The sequence below is a fragment of the Heloderma suspectum genome, chromosome 5 (assembly GCF_057233095.1).
Source record: "Heloderma suspectum isolate Gila_16-S chromosome 5, 16-S_ref, whole genome shotgun sequence".
NCBI classification, from domain to species: domain Eukaryota; kingdom Metazoa; phylum Chordata; class Lepidosauria; order Squamata; family Helodermatidae; genus Heloderma; species Heloderma suspectum.
In genome coordinates, this window is record NC_139462.1 from 22,417,860 (window position 1) to 22,444,923 (window position 27,064).

General features: G+C 45.8%; 1 protein-coding gene across 3 annotated transcripts in view; it reads left to right on the top strand.

Moving 5' to 3' along the window:
• ARHGAP24 (Rho GTPase activating protein 24) overlaps positions 1-27,064 on the top strand; it is a 498,319-nt gene that overhangs the window by 447,388 nt on the left and 23,867 nt on the right. For all 3 annotated transcript variants that reach the window (XM_084855552.1, XM_084855553.1, XM_084855554.1), the window contains one exon: positions 7,039-7,246. In XM_084855552.1, coding sequence (XP_084711678.1) covers positions 7,039-7,246 — 208 coding nt within the window. The remainder of the gene's footprint in view (positions 1-7,038; positions 7,247-27,064) is intronic.

A 27,064-nucleotide genomic window follows, 5' to 3' on the forward strand; every position in this document is an offset into this window, starting at 1 on the left:
TAGGGCCAGTGCTTTTCAACCTGTTCATAAATGATCTGGAATTAAGAGTGAGCAGTGAAGTGGCCACATTGGCCGATGACACCAGGTGGTTTAGGGTGGTTGGAACAAGGGGGATTGTGAGGGGCTCCAAGGGGATCTCTCTGGGCTGGGAGAGTGGGTATCTACATGGCAGGTGCAGTTCAGTGTGGGCAGGTGTGGGGTGATGCGTGTTGGGGCAGGAAATCCCAGCTTTGAGTGTGGCCTGATAGGACCTGAGTTAGCAGTGGCCGACCGGGAGGGAGATCTTGGGGGTGTGATGGGCATCTTGATGGGGATGTCAGCCCAGTGTGTGGCTGCTGTGGAAGGAGCAGGCTCCATGTTGGGCATGATTGGAGAGGGAGTTGAGAACAAAACTGCCGCAGTGGTGCTGCCCACGTGCAGATCCGTGGTGTGACAGCTCTTGGGGTGCTGTGTGGAGTTCTGGTCGCCACACCTAAGAAGGGATATTACAGAGCTGGAGAAAGTGCAGACGGAGGCAACTGGGATGATCAAGGGGCCGGAGCATCTCCCCTGTGAGGGAAGGTTACAACAGCGGGGATTGCTTCACTTGGAAAGAAGGAGGGTGAGGGGAGACATGATAGAGGTCTACAGAATTATGCACGGTGTGGAGAATGTGGCTAGGGAGACATTTTTCTCCCTCTCTCAAAATACTAGAACCTGGGGTCATTCCATGAAGCTCATCGGTGGGAGATTCAGGACAGATCAAAGGAAGGACTTCTTCACCCAGCACATAGTCAGAGTATGGAATTCGCTACCACAAGATGTAGTGATGGCCACCAGTTTGGATGGCTTTAAAAGGGGGTTGGACAAATTCTTGGAGAAGGCTATCAATGGCTACTAGTCTTGATGGCTATGTGCTACCCCCAGTGCCAGAGGCAGTGAGCCTATGCATACCAGTTGCTGGGGAACATGGGTGGGAGGGAGCTGTTGCGCTCATGCCCTGCTTGTGGGTTCCTGGTCAACAGCTGGTTGGCCACTGTGTGAACGGAGTGCTGGACTGGATGGACCCTTGGTCTGATCCAGCAGGGCTCTTATGTTCTTATGTTCTTCTGTTCATGTTGGGTCCTAATAGCCACTACTGCTGGTGGAAATACTGCCAGCAGAAGATCTCTGCCTGCAGAGCATTCCACAGGCACATCAGGGCCCTCTGCAGTGAATCCTCACCCCACAATCAGCAGAGCTCCTCTCTGCCATGGGAGGGGCAGCATCACCCAGTCCTCATCCCCTGGATCCAGCAGACCAAGGGGTTAGGATTGCTTTCTAAGTCTGATCCTTTTATCTCTGTAAAAATTATACAATAGTAATCGTTTTGTTGCACGCCAGGGACTGCGAAACCCCCCAAGAGATTGCAAGCCCCAGCTTGCCGTAATGTATGGCTGTTGTGCTATTTATTTATTTATTTATTTATTTATTTATTTATTTATTTCATTTCTATACCGCCCAATAGCCGAAGCTCTCTGGGCGGTTCTCTGTGCTACCTTGGGCATGATGGGTCTCCAATTGTGTGGGCCCACATTAGGTTTTGTTCAGGCACCCATTAATTGAGCAGTAACAAGCCTGTTAATGTAACCTCCCTGGTTGGTGGGTGAAAGGAAGGCAGCCCATTTTTTACAAGCTCACATTGTTCACTGCGATAGAGTGGAGGAGTAATGAGACATCTCAAGGGGATCAGAGTCCCACACCACGTGGCAAGGACATTTCCATGGCAGTTATTTATCTCCTTGGTGCTGTTGAACTGAACCGCTCACAGGGAAGAACACTTCATGCTGTAAGACGCTGCCTTTCCCTCTGCCAGGCCACATTTACGTACATGCTGAGCCACTGTCAGTTTTGGTCATGCTTGCTTGCTTGAGGCTGTTCTTGGAGATGGGCTGAAGATACCACATGAAGTTTACACCCTCTCCTCTGGATTCTCAAGGCCTAATGAGAGTTCATTGGCCACTGGCAGAACCACAATGGTTCCCAAGGTCTGGGGCTCCCCTCTCTTGTGATGAACCCATTCCAAGGTCCCAGGGCCCTCGCAAAAGAAACAAGAACTCAAGTTGGAGCTCCCACCAGCTTCATTGGGGTTGGTGGCATTACAAAAGGTTGGTTAAAGTATGGCGAGAGCTTAACTAATCCATTTTAAGTGACCCTGAATGTGTGCCTTGAGTGTACAAAAATGGTTGGCCTGTAGAATTTGTTTTTCTCCATATCCCCCCATAGCTTTCAAAACAATTACCTGACTGGTAGTACCAAATGAAGGCACTTGTTCAGGAATTTGTCTTGTGGATTACAGCCGAAAATTTAATTACAGCACATTCAAACCTTTAGCCAGACATAAGGGTTGAATGTATATAATTTCCCACAAGCTTTGCAGACAGCTCAATCAGGATTAGATTTGAATTTCAATGGAAATACAGATGCACAAAAAACACGTTTTTGTAATCTCTACAGCGGGAAATGTTCCAGTTAATAAATAACGATTCAGTGCTTCCTTCATTAATCATGTGGCTGTACCAGTTTGATCTCCTAACAGTGCAATCCTGTACATGTCTACTCAGAAGTAAGTACCATTGTGTCAAATGGAACTTACCCCCAGGTATACGTGTATAAGATTGCACCCTAAAGGCATGGCTGGCTGGGGAATGCTGGGAATTGTAGGACTTTTCCCATCTAAACATGCATAGGATTGTGCCCTAAATGACCATAGGTATGGGTGATTATTTTTGGGCAGTTTGGCCCTTGAAATCTCAGAAAGGACTCCGTTGTTGCAGGAGAATTTCAACAAGTGAACATAAACAAAATGTGAGCATTCTCAAACCACTTCATTTTATGGGGTATTTGGATTTAGGAAAAGACCATTTCTTTGATTTTTCCAAAAGGTATAATTTCTCTCCTTGGCAAGCCCTAAGACAATTAGGTTATAAGAGGGGATCTATTGTCATAGATTCCCTTTATACAATGGAGGGAGCAATCCTATGGCCGCTAGTCAGCGGCTATATGGCCATAGGATATCTGGTTTTCCAGGAACCGACCTCAGAGCCATACTCCGAGGTCGGTTCCCGGAGAACTGACCTCCCCCGCTTCCACATTGCCTCAGAGGCAACATGGAAGTGGAACAGCTCCATCCTCTGCGCTCACAAGAGAAGCACAGAGCAGCCAAGTGGGGCATTTCCGGAGGGTGTTCCGGGGCAGGGAGGGCGGAAATGCCTGTATGGCACATCCAATGTACAGCAGCTTCCTCCCCTGCTCTGCCCTCCTGCAGCTAGACAGCTGCAATCAGCTGTCTAGCCAAAAATGCAGGGCAGGAGAAGTGTGGAGGGAAGGATCCCCTCCATGCTTCTCCTGCTCTGCATTGGATAGGCGGTCGCCTCCAAGTTCGGAGGCGGACGCTTATCTGCATAGGATAGTGCCCTAAGTTCCACAAGAAACGTATCTCATGGTGACTACAAATCCACAGCTGGGGAGGAGAAAATAATCTCAATCCATCCATTTCCCACTTAATTTCAATTCCATATTTCTTTTCATTGAGAAGTTTTCTTTACTAGTTATTCCAGTAGGCATTATCTTTCTGACAGAATGGTAGGCTAAACATTTTTTTCATAAATAAATCAATGGCCATGGCCCAGAAACCAACTAGTGGATGATGCTTGTGTCGTCAGATATCAAAAGGCAAAACACCTCATTACTCATCTGTTACACATGCAAACTCATCTCCTCTTCTTTTCATCCCAGTCCGAAAATCATACAAAGGGTGCTGTGTGCACAGCCGGCCTCCATCACTGCATCACAAGCTGTCGTGTTTTATTAAACTCAGTTCCAAAGGCATTTAAAATGCAGCATGGTGTGTGCATTGCAAGTCGCAAGCCTCATACAATCATAGATTTTGAAGGGATCTTTGAGGCCATTTAGTCCAACCCTCTACTTAATGCAAAATCGGCAATGCAGGATGCAACGACAGCACCCCAACAAATGGCCCTTGAATGCCTCCAGCAAAGGGGAGCTGACTACCACCCCAAAGCAGAGCATCCTGCTGTTGAACAGCGCTTACTGTTAGGAAGTTTCCTCTAATGTTTGGCTAAAATCTGCTTCCCTGCCATTTCCACCCCTTGGTTTTAGTCCTGCCACCTTCAGCAACAGAGAAATGCCTGCTCTGTCTTCCATGTGGCAGCCCATCAGATTTTGATGTTGGGGTGGGAGGAGGAAGACACACACCATTCCACATGCCCAAAGAGGCCATTTCTGCAACCCAAGTCCTTGGGCAGGCTAGGTCTTCCGTGTAGCTAATATCAAAACATGCTGGGATCCAGGTCAAGCAATGTTCACATGATCGGCTATTTCAGTTACTTCCACACTTAGACTCAAATCACGCACAGGATGGGTGCTCACTTTGAAATGGAGGCATGTTGAGGTGGGCCATTTGTGTGCAGTGGGGCCCTGTGGGATTTCCAGCCATTTTCACTATGCCAGTTAGGCTGGTCAGTTACACACTGAGGAAAAAAAAAGGATCTCTAAATGTGCATCTATGCATATAAATTAGCCTATGCAAATTTAATGGAAATTGGTATCCTCTTTAGTCCCCTTTTTCAGCAATGCATAAGGGCCCATCAGACGATTTCACTAGCCATGATCCCACATCCCATTGGGGAAGGGGAGTAGGAAGTGCTCTCCTGGGTATGAAGAGTGTGTGTGTACAGCACAGAAGTAAACCACTTTCTACTGGATAACTCTTTTAGCCATACCCAATACTTTGCTTCTGTTCATCTACCATTTGGGAAATCTGGGAAAACAATGGAGGTATTCCAGTTATTGGACGGAGGCTACATATGATGGTCCTGAGGGACCATGTGGAGAAGGATCACATGGTACAACACTTAACCAAGCAAAACTGTTTTGTCTGAATAGGTCCTCTTGACTTGTGTTGTCATAGTGACTAAGATTATTGGAAAGGGGGTAAATAAAGAAACAGGTGTGCCTTTTAAAACGGGAGCTGATTTGTCCTTGAGCCTTTGCCAAAGAGATAAAAAGGAAGAAAACGTAGTTACAATACAACAGAAGCAAATTTGGTTGCTAACAGAAACATAGTGGGGGAAGAGAAGGGCACCGTTCCCTAAAGAATGAGGAGAAATGTGCACAAATTAATGTTTAGTTGAGTTGAAGATAGGTGATAAGCCCCTGGTAGTACATTTTGTGTTCTCATGTGTCAGATTCTCTAGGCAAAACACACACAGAGAGAAAAGTAACTCAATGCTTGGCAAAGGTGAAATTTGTTACGGAATGCCAAACTCACTCATGTTCGGTTTTATTTTCGCTTAGGTTGAAAACGGTTTCATTTTTGTTGAATTGTTTAGGAACCCTCTTTAACATTTTGCTCAGGATTAATCCTTTAGAGCTCATGGACTGTAAACCCTGGAGGATGGGAAACTGTGTCCCAAAACAACTGTGAAAAATGGGCTTAATTTGCTTTCCCCCTCCCACCCACCCTAAAGTGCAATATTATCAAAAAGGCAACTTTCAGTGCCAAAATCAAAACCCAGGAAAACATAATTCAGCTCTTGAATTCCATCTTTGAGTTTAAGTGTGCAATAGGGACAGTGCCTTAAGTTCATATTGGAGCTTGTAATCTTGACTGATTCATTGAACAATTGATATAGTACTTTTCAATACAGGCTCTTAGATTGGCTAACAAATAGTCAAATAAAATTAAAATAATATGGCTTGGATCCAGATTTAAGCTGGATCAACTGTGCTGGCAGAAGTGGACTTCCTTGCCCCCTCCTTTCCATGGCAGCCCCGCCAGACTCCTGAAAATGTGACGCAGTCAAGATACCCTGTTGAATGGGGTAAGCTGTGGTGTGGAGGATCCCCCCAAATCAGGCAGAGTGGAGCCCCTTCTCTCCAGTAAGGTCTTTCCTTTTGTGGAAGGCAGATCCTGAATCCAACCCCAACGCTCCAATTGCTTTCTTTCCCCACACCTATGCTGATGACATCTGATGCTTTCAAAGAACAAACTCTGCATTACTTTCTTGAAAAATTGTCTGCTTAAGGGATGACAGTGGTAGAACGCCAAACCTCCTCTGTCAGTTAATTTCCCTTACATTGAGTCAGATCCATATTTAGACTGAAAACCTTATCACATTCACCTGGGAGTGAGTCCCAATGAACAGATTGGAACTTATTTCTGGGTAGATATGTATAGGACTGCACTGTAAGTTAGATGAATGTAGTTCCCATTGGAATAAATGTGGCTTAAGAGAAGTCATAATCAGCTGCTCACTCTGCTCCCATTTATCTGTTACTTATACAACTGCTTAGTCAAAGAAGTAAGAGAGCATAAGAACATAAGAAGAGCCCTGCTGGATCAGACCAAGGGTCCATCCAGTCCAGCATTCTGTTCACACAGTGGCCAACCAGCTGTCAACCAGGAACCCCCAAGCAGGGCATGAGCACAACAGCACCCTCCCACCCATGTTCCCCAGCCACTGGTGTATAGAGGCTCACTGCCTCTGGGACTGGAGGTAGCACATAGCCATCAAGACTAGTAGCCACTGATAGCCTTTTCCTCCAAGAACTTGTCCAACCCCCTTTTAAAGCCATCCAAATTGGTGGCCATCACCACATCCTGTGGTAGAGAATTCCATACTTTAACTATGCACTGTGTGAAGAAGAACTTCCTTTTATCTGTCCTGAATCTCCCGCCAGTCAGCTTCATAGGATGATCCTGGGTTCTAGTATTTTAAGGGAGGGAGAAAAATGTCTCCCTACCCACATTCTCCACACCATGCATAATTCTGTACACCTCTGTCACGTCTCCCCTTACCCTCCTTTTCCCCAAACTGAACAATCCCAGCTGTTGTAACCTTCTCTCATAGGGGAGATGCTCCGGCCCCTTGATCAAGAGAAAGGAGAGCAAAGAGAAAAATGTGTTTTCAATATATAATTGAAATGTCTAAATGTTTTTAGTTGGAGATCACTTTCCTTGAATTCACCTTTAGCTCCTCCTATTGTCACACGCAGGGATTTTTGGCCAGAAGCTGGAAGACACAGTCCGGTATGAGAAAAGATACGGAAACCATTTGGCTCCCATGTTGGTGGAACAGTGTGTCGATTTTATTCGGCTGCGTGGGCTGAAGGAGGAAGGGCTTTTCCGACTGCCAGGCCAGGCAAACCTCGTCAAAGAATTACAGGATGCTTTTGATTGTGGAGAGAAGCCATTGTTTGACAGGTAAGGTGGCAAACCTGTCTCCTTTACAGTGGGATCTCCCAGGGCTCAAGGACCCATTATTTTAAAGCACAGAAGGGGGACCTCTTTCATCCCAAGGGCCAAATTCAGTTTTGGAGAAGCTCTTGGGGGCACATTCCAGCAGTGAGTGGGGCTGAAGGCAAGGGGTGTGGCCAATTTTTTTTTTTAAAAAAATACCAGCATATTGCAGCTTACTGCCAAAAACTAAACCTTATGAAAGGCATTTCAGCCTTTTACAATGGGGGAAAAGCTGTACAAATTCCAAGTAACAACCAGTTAGTGGTCAGGGGAAAGAAATGTAGCCATCTGAGAAACCCTGGAGGAACAGACTAGGGTCCCAGCAGGGCCAGATTTGGCCCCTGAGCTTGTGGTTCACCACCCCTGTGTTAAAGGCTTGCTACTATTTTAAGAGCCAGGATTTGGAACACTAGACTGGGGTATCCCAAGTCAAAATCCCTTCTCAGTCACGCTGCCCCATGAATGTGTGATTTGGGGCCCATTTACATGCCCAGGAATGTTCAGAGAGAGAGTGAAAGCATCCCTGGTAGAATTGGAGGCCCTTTCATCTAACCTTTTCTTCCATCCTAGGAAAATTGATCCTGTGAATTGAGATAAACAACCCAGCACCCTCCAACTTGCATAATCCCTGACCATTGCCTGGGGATGATGGGAGTTGTAGTCCATCTGGAGGGCACCAGGTTGCCTATTCTGACTGTAATAAGTTGACTCAGGGGTTCTCAACCGTTCCACACCAACGACCCCAACTTTGAACTCAACCTGAACATAGGGACCATTTTTTAATTGCATATCATTTTTAGCTTCACTGTCACTCTTTCTCCTCTCTCCATTCTGTCCCTCAGTCTTTCTCCACTTCCTCTTTTTTTTTGTCTTTCTGTCTCTCTTGCTTCTCTCCTGTCCTTGTCTCTCTTTGCAAAAGGTGTAAACCACATTGATGGGATTTGAACTGGCTGTGACGATGATGATCCCAGAAATAGATCCATGGGGTCCCCATGGATAACTCAAGGAAATTGATGACTTAGGTTGTCAGAAGGAGGCAGGTTCCATAACAGAGAGGGATTACTAGGAAAGAGATTGAAAATAAAATGGTAGTGTGTGTGGGGGGGGGAGAGGCAAGTTGCAACCTACAACTGAACTATTTTCATCAGACAAATGTTAAAAGTGCATAACCAACAATGGCCCTACATCCACGCCCCTCAGGAGCTGTAGTTGTGCTTTACACAGTTTGGATCTTTATTCAGTCTACAAAGGAAGGTGAGGTAAGTGTGTGTGTGCGTGTGTATAAAAATCCTTTACATAGGGCCCTGCTGTTCCACCTCTGCCATGGTTTGTGCCAGCAAGCACATTTAGCCTCTGCAATTGACTGAGGAGCGACCATGCTGTGAGGGATGTTGCCGCTGAGCTCCTGTGTTTGTGTAGCTAAGGCCCATTTCTGCTGGCCTCAGCAACTGCATTTCCTGCCATTCACTGAAGGCAGTTCTCTATGCTGGGCCCCTGCAGGGCAGCTGTCATCTGCAGAATGGCCCTTGTGGGGGTTTCTGTATTCAGCCTCTTTCTCACTCACAGGCCTGAAGGCACAATGTGTTGAATTGGCAAAGGCCTCACCTGAGGCTCCCGCTATTTTCCAGAGCAAATAAGAAGAAATAAAAATAGTGCTGCTCCTGCCAATGGGGTTTCATGACCCTGCATCAGTTCCTAGAAGAAAAAAATGAGGAAGGGACATCGTTCAGTGGTAGAGCACATACGTAGGGATGTCAGAGAATTTCATCACGAATCTCGGGGAGGCCGAATGCCAGCGCATTCGGCCCCCCGAAATTGGTGGCAAAACGGTCTGCCCCCTCCGCCGCTCCGGGACGGGACTTACCTTGGGCGAATCCTCCTGGCGGCAGCGGCTCCGGCGGCGGTTCAGCAGCGGTTCGGCAGAGGCGGCTACAGTGGCCGTTCTTCCGACCGGCTGCTACCACCGCCATTTCCAGTAAAAAACAACAACAACGTGATAGGCTATGTAAAGATTTACGTAGCCTGTCACGGCTAGATTTTTAAAAAATACCGTTATAGGTTATGTAAATGTTTACGTAGCCTATCACGGCTGATTTAAAGGGGGAAAAAACACGCGTGTACGCAAATGGCGGCGCCCATGGGCGCCGCCATTTGCGTTCCTTATTTTGACACGTCTTAGTCTACGTAAACATTTATGTAGACTAAGACGGCGAAAATAAGGGGAACGCAAATAGCATAGACGCTACGCGATTTGCGTTCCCCTTATTTTCACCGTAGTCTACGTAAATGTTTACGTAGACTAAGACGTGTCAAAATAAGGAACGCAAATGTCAAAATAAGCCTCCCCCCCACCTCGAATCAATTTTGTGAGAAGGTAAGTGACTTTCGTACATCCCTACCATACGTTGCCTGCAAAAAGTCTTGGGTTCGGTGCCCGGCATCGTCGGGTCGAGCTGGGAAAGGGCCCTGTCTGGATCCCTGAAGAGCTGCTGCTGGTGGGTGGAGTTCTCAGTGAGATGGACCAATGGTCTGACTTCCTGTAAGGCAGCTCCCCTATTGGAATTGAGTGAGTAAGGCTGCAGCTCTGTATCCACTTACCTGAGAATAAGCCCCATTGAATTCAGTGGGACTTGCTTCTGAAAAGACATGTATGGGATGGCACTGTAAGTCAATAACGTGCGGGATTAGGGACGTCAGAGAATTCCATTTGGCGGGTGGAGTTCGACGGGTTTTCCTAGGTTCACCCCCCTGGGCTTCATTCCAGTTCCTGCTGTGGTGGCGGACTTAGTTTGCAGCAAATTGGGCCAGTAAGTGGATTTTCTGGGGATTTTGCTCATTTTCCCCTCAGGTTCCACTACTGATGAATTGATTGATTGATTATATTTATATCCCACCTATTTCCCTCCCCAAGGAACTGAAGGTGGTGTACATAATCTTCCTCCTCTCCATTTTATCCTCACAACAAGTTTTAGATTTTAGTCTTTTTAGATTGTTTTAGATTTTAACTGGCATTGGCTTGTTTAATAGTGTGATATGTTTTAGGTGTTTAAATTATTTATTGTTTTGTACTGTTTAAATTGATTTTATCTGTACGCTGCGCTGAGATCTTAATGGCATAGGCCAGGATAGAAACGTTTTAATGACATAAAATATAATAATACTAATAATCCTGTGAGTTTGTGACTGGCCCAAAATCACCCAGTGAGCTTCATGGCCGAGTGGGAACTAGAACCCAGATCTCCTGACGCTTCAGCAATTGGGCGGTATAGAAATGAGATAAATTAATAAATGACACTCAGCCTAGCACTCTAGCCACTATACTACGCTGACAAATTTCTGAGTATTTTGCACAAATTATGGCCGATTTTGAACAAATTCAGGCTAATTTGCACAAATTACTCAGAAGTTTGTGCAAATTGTTCAGAAATTTGTGCAAATTGCAGAACCTGCAAAAAGATGCAAAAAAAGTTCCTGGAGTACAGGGAAAAGCCCATAGCTTGGCTCTCAAAATCAAATTGAGTCTTAGACACCACGGAACTCCACTGAGCCAAAAAATTCCCAGATTTCCCAGCCATGGACATCCCTATACAGAATTTGAATTCAGGGTATTTCTGCACATTATGATATCAGTTATATTTTGTGTGGCTTATGTTCACATTGTTTCCCATGCATTTTCCCAGAACTGAAGAAGGTGAATATTTGCACAAAGTGTTTGTTTTTGTTTTTTGTAAAAATGTCTACCCCACTGAAAATCTTAATTTCTACCCCTAAATTGAAATGTGCATGTTTTTGGTGCAGCTCTAGTGAAAACTGTTATACATAACCAGTGCAATGTGGGAGCCAACCACAAGAGGGCGGCAATCACAGCAGAAAGGCAATGTGTAAATTGGACTTCTTGTGAGTCTCCTGAGAAAATGGAACATTACTGCTGTAGCAGATGCCAAGAATGCTTCTTTGGTTTGGGTGCATCGAAGCACGTTGAGTACCACAGCAGGGAGGCTGAGTACTGGAAGCTAAGTGGGCGGCTGTCCCAGAATACGCTTTAACCTTTGGATTGGCTGAGCTGCAATGATTGTTAGTCGAACTTGGCTTTGCTCTTTGCTCAGTGAGGAGTTGCATACATGGCAAGGAGCTGTTTCAAGAAGAAGGGGTGATTTGTTTACACATTTGTTTACCTTCAGATTTCACCCCGACCAGAAATACACGTTGAGAAAAATTAAACACTGGATCCCACTTGTTGTACAGTAAAGGGGGAAGGGTAGTGAAATGTTAGAACAACATGTCTGTGCTCATAAGTGACATTGCTTCAAAGCATCCTGTTATTTTATTGCTCTTTTATGGAGTGCATTTATTTGGGGTGGGGTGTGATTTGCAGCTAAATGTTCTGGCTTTCTAACTGGAAGTTGAAGAAAGTGTGGGAGTACTTTCAAGTAAGCACTCATGTTGGAATTTTCTGCTTTTCAGCTAAATTACAGAGAGAGAGAGAGAGAGAGAGAGAGAGAGAGTTTTGCAGCCTCCAAATTGACCTGTGAAAGTGTGGAGGCATGTCACTACAGCCATAATTAAAAAATAATAATAAATACCATTTTGCTGTAAATGCTCTAAACTACTGTAATTCTGCTAGCTCCACAATAGCCCCCCCACACACACACACACATACACAAATGCATGGGGACTCAAGTAACATTATTGGTCTTAAGGGAAGTTAGTTCTGGGCAAGTTTGGAAAGAAGCCATCTACAAAGATTGGGGGCCATAGACTTGCCCTAGGCGATGCCCTCCTAAAACATGTCTCAAATGGTGACCCTATCCTGGGGATGTACAGATTGTGTGAATTCTATTCTGTCTGTGTTTCATGGAATGTCAGGCGCCTTTCATTTCATCATCTGCCTATTGCTGGAATTGGATTTTTTTGTTTTTGAATTTGAGCAAATTTGCATTTGCCTGAAATGAAATTTGCATTTGCACAATTTTGCACATGCAAAAAATGTGCAAATGCCTCCAACATGCATATTTCATACTTTAGTCTATTGGGGGGGAAAGCACATTTTTGGCCATTTTTTTTAAATAAAAAAAGGTTGTATATTTTTCTATGAAAAAATTTGTGCAAAATTCAAGAAAGTTAGAAAACCAATCCACAACTCTGCGGAATCTGCCCAACTGGGGAAAAGCCGGTCCACTGTGGAATCCACTGGTCGGATTTATGAAAACCCGAACTAACTTGGTTCCATTGCTGATTTCTCCAACATCCCTACTGTACCCTGTAGAAGAAGAAGAAATTCCATATGAATCTAGTGTCCACATAGTAGTGATATGGGAAAACTGAGAGGAAGGGTTTTGAACTTACAGGTCCCTTGGGAAAATGGGGTGGCTAACCTCATTCCTTTAAGTGAGCAGTTTTGTTACAGGGGTTAACTGGAGCAAGTGATAGCGTACTTGAAGGAGCAATGGAAGGGCATGGTGTGGGGAAAGACTTTTGGGACAGGGATGCTTGGCAGCCCATGATCTCAAGTATTTAGCCTTGATTGGCCCATTGGGCTACCTGGTTGCTGATTTTAATGGAGATCACATTGAATGTAGCTACTGTCCAAGGTCCTGCAGCATCCGCCCTTCTGTTGTTCCTCCTCCCAGGTTCAGCAGAAAGGTTCGGCAAATGAATTGTCCCTCTGCGCGTGCTAAATCAGAAGCAACACAGAAACTTTGACAGGCAGGACAAGCTGCATGCTTAAGATACTACCAATTCTCTGCTTAGTTAATGGTTTGCTTCTTAGTTGCTAGAGTTAATTATAAAATAGCTGGCACCTGTTTAGCACTACAATTCATCACAGAGTGTCAAAGCAATTCACAGACATTTATAAATAAAACTCCTCAATTGTCATGTGAGGAAGTATCATCATCTCTTACTTTATGGAAAGATCACCTAGCCATAAATCTCCCAGCATCAGCCCTCTTGTCTGCTGTGAGGAGGAGGAGCTCCACTTTATTCTGCGCTAGTCAAACCTGATCTGGAGTACTGTGTTCAGTTCTGGGGACCTCACTAAGAAGAATGAGAGAGGTGTTCAGAGATGGAGAAAGTGGTGGGGATAATGGAGGGAGATCCTGGACAGACAAAAGGAATTACTTCTTCACACAGCACATAGTTAAATTATAGAATTTGCTACCGCAGGGTGTAGCTATAGCCACCAACTTGGACAGGTTTAAAGTGGGTTAGACAAATTCATGGAAGATGAAACTATCATTGGCTACTAGTTGTGATGGCTATGTGCTACCTCCAGTATCAGAGGCAGTAAGCCTATGTACACGAATTGCTGGGGAACATGGCGGGGGGGGGCTGTTGCACTCTCGTCCTCCTTGTGGGCCTCCCATGGCAATCTGGTTGGCCACTGTGGGAACAGAATACTGGACTAAATAGGTCTTTAACCCAGGTTTTGGTTACGCAGGTCAGCTACCTCATCCACTATTAGATGGAGCCAGTGTGTGTAGTGGCTAGAGTGCTGGACTGGGAGTTGGAAGATCCGGGTTCTCGTCCCCTCTCGGCCATGAAGCTCGCTGGGTGATTTTGGGCCAGTCACAGACTCTCAGCCCAACATACCTCACAGGGTTGTTTTTGTGAGGCTAAAATGGAGAGGAGGGGAATTATGTATGCTGCCTTGGGTTGCCTTGGAGGAAAAAAGGCAGTATATAAACGTAATGAATAAATAATAATAAATAAATAAATCATGAATGAGCGAGATCTTATTCTGAATGGATCTGGCATTTAAGAGCAGCATCCGCAGACCCATGAGCAAGCTGATGGGGGCAACCACCAAACCTGCAAGCGTTGGGAGGGCTGGAACACAGCACAGCCATTAACTGCCTGGGCCACGTTCCCCTCACCTGGCTAGCCCTCCTTTCAATGCCATACCTCCCTCTGCCATCACCACACTGATTGAGGGCCCCTCAGGTCTGCCTACTTGGCCCCATATCCTCTCACCACACCATCCGATGTTAGAGGGGTGGTCCTTGCCCTTGTGTCCCAACCAAGGGCCTCCTCTCGAAGGGGCAGCTGCCTTTGGCGTGGCCTCTTCATGACAGGCACGCCCCCAGGCAGCCCACCGTTTTATGCTCCAGCCTCACAGGCCGCTGCAAGCTCTTGCCAGGTGGCAGGGAGTCTCCAAACGAGAATGCCAGAAGAGGGGTCCAGTCCTGAAAAGAGGCATTGTTCTCTGGCCCCAGCAACCTATCTGGATCAGCCAGGGGACGCTGTTGGTTCCAGTTTCAGTGGGGCTGTGAATCCATTCTGGGATAGGTTCCCAAAATAGGTTCAGTGCCTTGGATAGCTCCGGCCAGTTCTGACTGAAACCCAGAATGGACGCACAGCCCACAGAAATCAGAGTCACCAGCCTCCACTGGGAGCAGTCACAGGTAGCAGGCAGACAGCAGGCTGGAAAGGCTCTCCGTCACAGTCTACCTGGGTGGCTGGTCTCGTCTTCGCCCTCTCTTCACAGCAGGGAGTGCTGGTAATTAGAAATCCAAACTGACTTGACTGATAGCAACAAGCATTCTTGATTAGGATAAACTCATCATCAACAAGAAAAACAACAACATCACCATCATTTGCATAGTGCCTGAGGGTATTCCAAATGCTTCACGTACAAGCTCAGTAATCCGTAAAACAGCTCTGTAAGGGAGGTCAGTAGAATTATCCCCAAATTGCTGATGGTTAGGGGCAGCTCGTGACCACCACCAGAGCCCCTGGCATTCCAGATTAGGCTGGGTAAGGACTTAGTTTCAGTTCAGTTTGTGTAAGAATTTACCAATATTCACAAAGTTCCCCATACTTGTAGGGATGTACGAAACACTTACCTGGCTCCATGCCGGGGCATCCCTCCCTCCCCCCGGAATCCTCCCCGTCCAGTTCCACAGAGCCACTGGCCGGGGCCGGGCTGCTGCAGCCGCAAATGGCGGCCATCATAGCGGCCGCCATTTGCGTCCTTGCAGGCAGCCGTGATAGGCTACATAAGTATTTACGTAGCCTATCACGGCAAAGAACAGGGGCGCAAATGGCAGCCGCTACGCCATTTGCGTGGCTGCCTTTACCGTGATAGGCTACGTAAATACTTATGTAGCCTATCACGGCAAAGAGCGGGGGCGCAAAGGGGCGCATAGCAGCCACCATTTGCGCCCCTGCTCTTTGCCGTGATAGGCTACGTAAATACTTACATAGCCTATCACGGCTGCCTGCAAGGATGCAAATGGCAGCCGCTATGACGGCCGCCATTTGCGGCCTGAGCAGCCCGGCAGCGGCTGGCCAGGAGACCAGCCGGAGCCGCCGCTGCCACATCCGCCCCGGCTAAGCTCCATCCCAGGGGGATTCCGCGGGGGGGGTGGGAGGCGGAATTCTCTGACATCCCTACATACTTGGGCCCCAAAAGAACAAGATTTGAAAAAATATATAAAACTAGGAGAAACCAAAATTGCCATTTGTCCAGTGGAAGCTGGTGACTCTGATGTCAGTGGGGCAGTGGATCCACTCCGGGTTTCAGTCACAACCAGTCGGAACTCTAAAGGAGCCATCCAAGGTGCTCCTTCATCTGTTTAAAGGGGAGGGGAATGGGGGAGTGGTGAGGAGTTAATGCTGAGAGGCCAAGAATTTAGAAAATCATCAGGGCATGTTCTGTTTAATTAAATTACGTGCTAATCAGTCCAAATAGCTGGCTTGCCACTTGCAACAGTTACGGTGACGGATTTAGACAGTGGAGGCTGGTGGCTCCGATGTCAGTGGGGCAGTGAACCAACTCCGGGTTTCAGTTGGAACCAGTCAGAACTCTAAAGCAGCTCTCCAAGGTAGCTTTGTTGTCACCAGCCTCCACTGTATTTGTGGAGGTTTCAGTGCCTAGTCTTCAAAGTCTGGCTTTCAGTCCCTGTATATTCAACCTTGGTCGTGCTGAATTAGGCTTGCCACTTTTTTTCTGGCAGGCTCCTTATCTTTAACAGCTGCATGGCAGCCAGGTACAACAACATCGTCCTCTGCATGCTGGGAATTACTATCCCTATTGAATTAGGCAGGTGCAGATGGGTGAAATTTCGGTTTCCAATCATTTTTTATCAGAATTTATCAAAATTGCAACATCCTTCATATTTGGGAGAGAAAGAACTTGAAATTTAAAACATTTGAATGTGGGAAGATGTGACAGATCCACCCATCCCTACTCCAGATGTTTAAGAGGGAAGAACCAGGGGAATTCTTCTCCTTTATTCAGCCAAAGAAGAATTTGGAGGTAATAATGCTCAATTTCTGAGCCCAGATGTACGAGTCTCAATTATATCACTATCAAAAACTGGAAGTCCCAAATAACCCAGAGATTTCCAGAACAACATCACGCTATATTTACCCAAAGAGCATTTCTACTGTGCCTTTACTTCCAATGCGAGACTAGATAGCTGCTTTCCACACATTTCACCCACTATGCTTTGAAATTATACATTTGACTTTGGCTATATTTTAGGAACACTCCATCTTTTTGACCCCTGCTTATGTAAGCAAACCTTCAATTATATGGATAAGAAATTAAATGAGAACTGGAAGACTTTTAAAAGTATTTTTTAATTAAAGAACCTAAATTGGATTTCTTCCCCCTCCCCTTTTATTTTATAAAGTAAATTATCTTTCCTATCATTTGCTCATTGCCATTATTTTATGATTGGGAAGATGTGTTAGTCTAGGAGAATATTTGAAATGTCACAACATGGTTATTAATATTTATGAAGGAACATTTCCTAGGCAATTTTGAAAGACATAAGACTAGGACTCAAGAGAAATTTAGAAGTGGACCAGCTGATGTGATATGTGCATGACTGAGTCAGTATAATAATACTGTGTATCACATGAATAAACATCTACCATGAACTTGTGTGTTGCTGTCTAAAGGCTCAGAAACCATAAGGTTATCTGTACCCAAATGCTATTCAAAAGCCAGTGGTGTGTACTTAATAGTTATGAGATTTTAGGTTTACAGAAGTTGGTCATGGACATTGGAATTCATATTTTAAATCCTGCATATCATTCAGTGACATAAACCAAAGCTTCCCAGACCCTCCGTGACATCAGAGCAACTAAACCAATGGGAGCTGGGAAGTGGGGGAGGTGACATCCCTGCCTGAAAAGTCCCATTGTGTTGTTAGAGTAGATCTGCTGATTGTATTAAGAGAAGCTGGTCAAGCAAACAGGTCAATGAGTATGAAGGTTTTAAGAGTAAAGAGGTCAGAAGAAAAGGAATGGTACGCCTGGTGTGTTGTGCTTTAAAACAAAACTCTTGCAACTTATTTATCACATTATATCTCAGCCTTCCTCCAAGCTTCCTCAGGGTGGTAAGTATGATGGTGACCCACCGTATTCGCATAGCAACTGTAGGAGGTAGGTATTTTGCTCAGAGATGGTGACTGGCTCATGCTTACCCAGTGAATTTCTTAATAGGGATATTAGGGATATTAACCTCTCTGTATCAGCCATGCTGGGGTGTGGGGAGTTGTATTCCAACGCATCTGGGGGGAAGGCTTCCCCAACCACATTGGAGAAAGCTGTTCTATATTACATTGGCTCAGGCTCACCACCCTTTTGGAACTGGGAAACACACTACTATTATGAACCAATCAGTTGCTCAGGTTATTGGTAATGATTTATAATGACAGCCACATCCATTCATAAAAACATGTGAAGGGAGGCTGCATCATAACATTTAACTGTGCTGCAGTGGCTTCTTTTTGTTGTTTATTCTTCACAGATTGGGCCAATTAAAAAGCACAACAAGCATGACACTGGATGGTTATCAGTTTTCTAGGAGCACGGTCAAGTTGAATTCCAGCATGTGCTAGTACAGAGCAGGGGCCTGCATGGGCTGCATTCATCATCCCTCTTCAGTTTTGAAGAGTGGCATAGAAATAAATATATGAAATGCAGTGAATCAATCTAGCAACTTTGTGCTCCAGCGATGGGCTGCCAGAGTTCAAGCAGAAATGATGGCTCTGAAATGACTTGTGTTTCCGATGTCAGTGTTATCCATGCAACATCAAACAATCTGGCATCTACTCCTCAAATAGTATTGATGGACATAACATGGCATGTGGTTTCTACAAACAGAAATTATTATCCTTCATTGTTGAAGGAGCAACTTCCCCACCAGCCCATGTACATTATCCAGGGCACATGTTGCCTAGCCAGGATCAGTGACAAATAGTTGCATCCAGCTGAGGATAATCTAACAAAGTAAAACCATTGCATTTTAAAATTACGGAAGCACAATTCTGTCCCAGGCGGTGACAACTCATTTCTCTTGTCTCGTGGTTTACAATCTCTTTATCGGAATTGCAGCCTCAGCCTTCTCAGTTACCAGGTGTGGGTTTAATATGCATCCCATAAATCTGTCGTCACTGCCCATTGGTCTCTGAGGATGTTTCTAGGCACCCCCCCTCCAAAAAACCTGACTTTTTAAAATAGCAGTATCCTCAAGCAAGCCCACCGATCCAAAGTGAAGAGTGCAATGGATTGTATGTATCCAATGTTAGTCCAACTTAGGTCCCATTCATTTCAGTGGGTCTACTCTAACATCGGATACAACCCAATGTCTTCATTCAGTCAGGTCTTGGGAGTGAAATAGCCATGCTGCAGGTAGGAGAGGTAGAAGTTTGGTCATTGCTTATAAACAACAACAACCCTAATGGAGAGATGTGCTCCACTGTGAGCAGGTAAGAGCATAACACCTAGAAACACTTTTTTTCCAAGGGCTGGGGAGAAAGTTCACAAAATGGTGGGGTACTGTGGCAAGGAAAGATGCAAATTTGGAAAATGAGCATTAGGAATGGTAAGAATTTATTTTTTCTTCTTTTTTTAAAAAATAAGAACTTGCCAAAATTCAAAAGTATCTTTATAAACAGGATGGGAAGAACCTGAGATTTTTTTTAAAAAATGATGTGGAGAAAGCAAAACTGACAGATCCATCCAGGCAGATTCATCCATCCAGGTTTTGAGTGCGCTTGAAAGTCTTCAAAATCCTGCATACTCAACTGTGCATGATGCTGAATTAGGGTGGCCACCTCTTTTTTCTACCTGGCTCTTCATGTGTCAGAGCCACATGACAGGCAGGTACAAGATGGACCTCTCCATGCTAAGCATAGATGTAGCTTTTGTATTTGGCTTGAGCAGATGGTCAAGAATTTCATACAGTTCCTTTTTCTGATAAGAACTTACCCAAATTCAGAAATTTCTTTATAAACAGGAGGGAAAGAACTTGAGGTTTAAAAAAATCTGAAGGCAGGAGAAAGCAAAGGTGGTGGATTTGCCCATCCCCAGAAAGTAGTGAAAATGCACAGTTGGCTAGGAAGGTGATCCACACTCAAACATAATCCACCATCCCCCTTGTGCCCCAAAAAGGGGCAGTAGATCACTGTACAGGGGAGGCAAGTCATTTTGATTCTGTTTGGGTTTGCCCCCAAAGACCACTGAAACAGGAAGGGCCTTTTTTGTGGAGCCCCATTTACACACTGAGACGTACCAAGAGGGGAGATCACATTTTACCGAATACTGTCATTTTGCTTGCGGGGGGGGGGGGGGGGCTTCTTTCCTGTGATACATACTCTAACATTTTGAATCCTTAACAACAGCAGAACAGTAACTGCACTTTTATTATTTGAAAATGTCCTGGAACATAAATGTTTGTGAATGTGGCAGCCCCATTATGGCCACCTCCCAAAGGATGCAGGGTCACTGGGCTCAGGGCCTAGCTAGGATTCTGTGACTGTGCCTTCTATATAAAGCAACTGATGCACTGAAAAAAGGACCTCCCCTTCAGAGATATCAGGACAGTCCCAGACAGTCCCAGAAGGTTTTTAAAAAACACAGCCTCCATGCAATCGAGGCCAAGCCAGGAGGCTGCCGGCAACCTTTCCAACCTCCTGAAGCAATCATGTAGGACAGCCTTCCCCAACCTGGTGTCCTCCAGATGTGTTGGACATGCTGGCCTGGAATGCTGGGAGTTGCAGTCCAACTCATCTGGAAGGCACCATGCTGGGGAAGGTTGATGTAGGAGAGCTGAGATATGCATGCATGAACTGGCTGAATATCCATTTCTTTTTGGAATGACCTGACTTTACAGTGTGCCTCTCCACCTTCCCACTTGCGGTTGGCTGCTTGGCTTCCTTAAAATGCTGACTATGGCACCATGGACACATTCTGGTGTTCATGTGTTTGCCTATGAATGTGAATGTGACTTCTGTATTTACAGTGGCCTGCTGGGCTTCCATGCTTGTTGTTTGTGGAGGAGACAGGATGAACATCCCCTGGCTTGTGCAATTGGCCTGACGGCCATTTCCTCAAAACTTGTGATACCACAAAGCATTAAAAAGAAAAAGTTGTTGACGCAGCAACTGCTGGGAAGGATGTCAATGACAACAGGGGTTGGGATGAAAAGAGCTCTGAATCCGTGCTGTCTAATTGCAAAGGAAAGAAGAACTTGTGACTGTTTGCATATATATAAATCCTGTATATTATATTCCTGGGGGCAGCTTAAAGACCAGCTGTGGAGGGTACTATTCTGCAGGACAATGAAACAAACAATTCCATCTCTCTCCCTCCCTGCTGTGGCTATGCAAGCATATCTATTTAAAGGGGATGGAAATGGGGGAGTGGCCATTAATGCCGAGAGGCCAAGCATCTAGAAAATCCTCAGGGCATATTCTTTTTAATTAAATTGTGTGCTAATCAGCCCAGATACCTGGATTGCCACTTGCCATAGTTATGACGCAGGATGTAGACATGACGCTTGTGATCGGCACTGTTACACCAACATCCTAAAGGTTTTTCGGTGGGATCTTCTTTTGTGCTGCAGTATTTAATGCCAGCCACAGTCAGCTTTCTTAGGCCTATAGCCCAGCTGAGCTGCAATGGTTTTTTTAAGGACCTGATTACACAGTTCAGAAAACAGGACTCGTAGATGTCACGCCCCCTCTGGAGGATTCCAGAATTTGACCTGTTGCCCCCCAAGCCAAGCATCACCAACATTCCTGTGTCTGGAAATCTGGAGGCAGATCAGGGTGGCTGGACATGAACCCCTAACCTTCAAAACATAATTACCCCCCTTGCAAAGGAAGATGCTTAGTGGCCAACTCCCTCCCTAGGGAACTCCGCCATGCCCCCCTCTTTAATGAGCTTCCACCACACATTAAAAACGTGGTTGTTCAGGCAGGCATTTGGGGTAGGTTATTTTAGAAATATGATGTTTTAATGTAGAATTTTATTGTTTTAAAGCTGTTTGTATCACTGTACATCGCCCAGAGTGGCCAGCCAGATGGGCGATTTAAAAATTTAAATAAATAAATAAATAAATAAATAAATAAATAAATGCTACAGAGAGCAGAGGCTCCTAAAGGTTCAGGCTCTGCCAGCTGCCAGATGCAGAAGTGCCCACCTGAGGAACAGGGACTCCTTGTGAGTAAAGGTATACTGTGAGGAAGGGTCTGCCCATGAGTAGTGCTTCCCTCAGGTGGCACTAATGGTCTGCTGCTTGGGGACTATGAAAGCTAAAAAGCCTTCAGTTCCAGATGCTAGGCAGTTGAGCCATGACTGACCACCAGCTCCCTGACTTGTTGTTTCCCAGCCCTGTTTCCCAGCATTCCTTTGGCCCTCCCTCTCTTTGACTTTGGACTGCATACTGACCTTGCTTTTGAACTTGGCCCTGTCTGGATCCCTAAAACTCTGTCCCAGTGCTCCTATAAACAGGGCAGTTGTATGACTGCAATATCCATTTGGAGACAGCTGTTCACAGATATTCACCGGGGTGGGATTTACTTCCATCTGCCACGATTGTTGAAAAAACCCTGGTTGGCTTAAAAGCAACCAGGTGACACTCTTCCAAGTACTTCATTTCAAGCAGCTCTATTACAGAGCCTACCTATCACATTTGGGTATATTACAACAGGAAGAGATGCATGATGGGTAGAAAGAGCCTAGGAAAAAGATGCCTTAGCCAATCTCAGTAGAAATTGATTTAGCCTTATCATTGGTGGTTCAGCTGTTAGCTATTATGCCACTCCTTATTATCCATATGTACCTTCCTCCAAAGAATTTAGGGTAGGCTATGTGGGGTAATCCTTTTTTAATCCTCACAACAACCCTGTGAGGTAGGTTAAGCTGCCCAATGTCACTTGAGTGAGTTTCATGGGTGGGCAGCCATTTGAATCTAGGTCTTTTGACTTTGATTTCAGTTGCTGCCCCATGCAACCATATTGGCTCGAGAGGTGAAATGATTTTATGCTCCTAAAAACTTCCAAGCACATAATCAGTGCCCGAACCGGGCCCATGACCCGTCCTCCTGCTGTGGTAACAGAAATGGTGTGCTGAGTCTCTCTTTCTTGCAAAAAACTAACTCTTTTGCTTATTTTTTGATGAACAGCTGGCCGGGGTGGGGGGGATGAAAGATGGGAGTTGCCAGCTTCTCTTGAGATTATTAAAAAGGGAGAAATAATAGCAGGATGAAAATGGGGAATTGGGACTGAGCCGGGCTGCTTTACTCCAGGGCACACCAAGAAATATTTTGTGCAATGTCAAAGAAGCGGGCAGTGCATTTGAACAGGGCTGTACCAAAATTTTTCACCATGAATTCTGCCATTTAAAGGGACGCAATGTTTTCTCCGAAGGAACGGTGCTCCCCTAGAGCAAAGTTGCCTTTTTGCTGCAGAAGTGGGACCGATTCTCCCTCTTTTGTCCAAGCGCTTGCCAAGAGAGATGGAGGGTTTGCATTGGAGTGCCGTGTTTTGCAGTGCCCCTTTTGCTGTGGCTGTGATGGCCACTTTAGCTGACCCACAGCACTGTGCAAAATGTGTGTGTGTGGGGGGGAAGGGGACTCAAACTGAAGACTGTGCTGCAAATCACCTTCTTTAAAGTGGCTGTTGCAGCACATTATTGGAAGCAATCCAAAGCACAATGTGCAGCAGCATGCTTTGCCACGGGAGGAGAGGAGCATGATGTTTTCATTATGGGCCAAGCTGCCGTATTGAAAGTGCACATCACTGCCCCCGTCCATGTGTTCCCTAACAGATGGCCAAAGCAGCGGCCCCTTTTCCCTAAAAAGTACACACACACACACACACACACACACACACAGAGTGGTTCAGCCCAAGAGCCTCGCCACTCAGTAATTGTATCTAGTTTTGTCATCATGCATCGCACAGATTGCCTTCTCACTCAGCAATGTCCCAAGATCTTGCCAACCCCAATTTTGCTGCTATGGTCATTGATGAAATTTTATTTATTTATTGCATTTATACCCCGCCTTTCTTCCTCTCGCTAGGAACCCAAGGCGGCTTACATTATCTTCCTCCTCTCCATTTTATCCTCACAACAACAACCCTGTGAGGTGGGTTGGGCTGAGAGTCTGTGACTGGCCCAAAGTCACCCAGTGAGCTTTCATGGCTGAGTGGGGAAATAATTTCTTGTTGCTTTTTAGGAAGGTGGGGGTTTTTTTAAGCAAAGATCAGCATGAATAATAAAAGATCTAATTCATCCCAGTAATCTTTCCTGTTGTATCTCCTGTCTTCCCCAGGACTGCTTAGCAAACTTGCAAGCCCACTCCACATTGAAATAACTGCCCTTCTTTTTCTGATCAAGTCAGTGGAGTAAGGATCAGCCACTGAATGGAGAGTTAGTCACAACTTCCACATTGAGGCATTGCTACTTTTCTATAAACAGCAGACGAATTTGGTCAAAGTCCTATAATTATTTATAGGCAAATTATTTTTGGAAATGAACTTTGGTCATTGGAAAACAGATTACCATCCTGAAGGCTGGTCTTTTTAATGGCATTTTGCAATGTCCACTTCTAATAGCCATTTCTTATGAATATGTAGTGATATGCTAGTTTCCACTTTGAATCTATGGTAGAAGTAACGTGACAATGTTGATATCTCTGTATGTAAATGAGACCCAACGAATGGAAAGCGCCTTTGGCCTGGGGGAACTAGCATTCTCTAGAATCTTATTTTACAATAGCACCATCTAGCGGTAATACGTGGATGCAGCGCAGTTTCCAAGGCCTTCCACCTGCCTGTCTGCCTGGCTCATTAAAAAGATTGCAATGCGTATTGCATTAGAATGCACCCCTGTTCAGTCTGAGCTACCGACATCTGCCAAGAAGTTTGCATGGTTCAGAAAAAAGAGGATTCTCTTGCTTCATCTCCAGTACCAGAACTAGGGATCACTTGATGGAATTAGGGTAGCCATGTGTCCTCTTTTACAGAGGACCATCCTCTATTTGAAGGACTCTCCTGTCCAATTCCAATTTAAAGATAAAGAACCATAAAAACTGTTGCCCATTGACAATGCACACCTGGGTAGCAGACTGAAGAGGCAGGCAAATGGTCACCTGGTCACAGTCTTCCACACTATGGTTGGACAGACTGTATTTCTATATAAATTATGGCCGTTATTTCCAAATTTGCATCTATACATATAAATTAGCATATGCTTCTTCTTGTTTTGCTAATTTGTCTCTTCTTTTGTTCTTTTTATTTTAGTGATGCATTTCCTCTTTGGGGGCAATTCATAAGTGGCCACCCTAGATGGAACTGATTGGCAGTAGATTCCGGACAGACAAAAGGAAGCATTTTGCCACATAGCCCATAATTAGTGCAAGGAATGTGATGGCCACCAACTTGTTGTTCAGTCATTCAGTCGTGTCCAACTCTTCGTGACCCCATGGACCATAGCACGCCAGGCCTTCCTGTCCTGCGCTGTCTCCCGGAGTGTGCTCAAGTCCATATTCATTGCATCGGTGATGCTATCCAGCCATCTCATCCTCTGCCGTCCCCTTCTCCTTTTGCCTTCAATCTTTCCCAGCATCAGGGTCTTTTCCAGTGACTTTTCTCTTCGCATTAGGTGGCCAAAATACTTGAGCTTCAGCTGTGGTATCTGTCCTTCCAATGAACATTCAGGGTTGATTTCCTTTACGATGGACTGATTTGACCTCCTTGCAGTCCAGGGGACTCGTCAGAGTCTTCTCCAGCACCACAGTTCGAAGGCATCAATTCTTCAGCGCTCAGCCTTCCTTATAGTCCAGCTCTCACAGCCATACATTGCTACTGGGAAAACCATAGCTTTGATTATACGGACCTTTGTCGGCAAGGTGATGTCTCTGCTTCTTACTATGCTGTCTAGGTTTGCCATAGCTTTCCTCCCAAGGATCAAGCATCTTTTAATTTCATGGCTACAGTTAGGGATGGCGGAGAATTTCTCCACGAATCTTCGGGAGGCCGAGCACCGAGGCATTCGGCCCCCCGAAAGTGCTGGGGAAATTCTCCGCCGGCTCCCCGCCCCCCCCCCTCAGGATGGGACTTACCTTCAGTGAATGTCCCTCTCAGCGGCAGGTCCCGGCGGCGGTTCGGCAGCGGTTCGGCGGGGCCGGGGGCGGCGGCCGGTCTCCCAGCCAGCTGCCGCCGCTGCCATTACAAAATAAAAAAGTAAAACAAAAACACACACCCGTGATAGGCTACGTGACAATTTACGTAGCCTATCACGGCTAGATTTCCAAAGTCAGCCATGACAGGCTACGTAAATCGTCATGTAGTCTATCACGGGTGACTTTGGGGGGAAAAAAAGTGTGTACGCAAATGGCGCTGGCCCATGGGCGCCGCCATTTGCGTTCCTTAGTTTGGCACGTCTAGTCTACGTAAAGATTTACGTAGACTACGGTGAAAATAAGGGCAATGCGTTCCCTTATTTTCGCCGTAGTCTATGTAAATCTTTACGTAGACTAGATGTGCCAAAATAAGGAACGCAAATGGCGGCGCCCATGGGCCGCCGCCATTTGCGTACGCGCTTTTTTTTTCCCCCCAAAGTCACCCGTGATAGGCTACGTGACGATTAATGTAGCCTATCACGGCTGACTTTGGAAATCTAGCCGTGATATGCTACGTTAATCATTACGTAGCCTACCACGGGGTTTTGTTTTTGTTTTTACTTTTTCTTTCGCGGCCAGGGAGACGGCGCGCTTCTCCCCGGCCTGAATTTCGGCCGGGCGAGGCGGGGCGCCTCCCCCCCCTCGCCTGAATTTAGGGGGGAGAAGCGAAGCGCCTCCCCCCCACCGCGAATCACCCCTGCGAAAAGGTAAGTGACTTTCGTACATCCCATCTGCGGTGATCTTGGAGCCCAAGAAACAAACCAGCTTAGATGGCTTTAAAATTGGTCTAGACCATACATGGAGGAAAATAGTCTATGAACTGTTATTTGCCATGGCGGCTACATGAATCCTCTGTGTCCAGAAGTAGTGTACCACTAAAGGCCAGTCAGTCCTGGCTCTGGGCTTGGGGGCAGGGCTTGGGCAAGGCACTCTTGGTGGACCCCCTCCCTGAGTGGGCCCACCTCCTTGCCACTTCTGCCGCTGCCCATTTGCTCATTGCTCCCTCTGGGCCCAAGCCACAGCACTCCCAGAGGGAATAGACAAGGCATTCTCATTTCACTCACTGCCTAGTTGTGCGAAGAGGGCAAGTGAACAGGCTTCAGCAGCAAGGAGGAGGAAGAGGGGCAGGGGCAGGGGCAGGATGCTCCAGGGATTTGATAGCGAGGGGCACTGTGTTATGTTATACTTTATTTCTATGCCGCCTTTTGGCCAAAAGGCCCCCAAAGCGGCTTACGAAAACATACAAATACAATATTCAAACAATACTCTAAATACACATTTAAAGCAGAAATATCACAACATCTGTTTAAAACTAAAACAACTCAAAACCCTGCAGTCCGAACACACCTCCTACATAT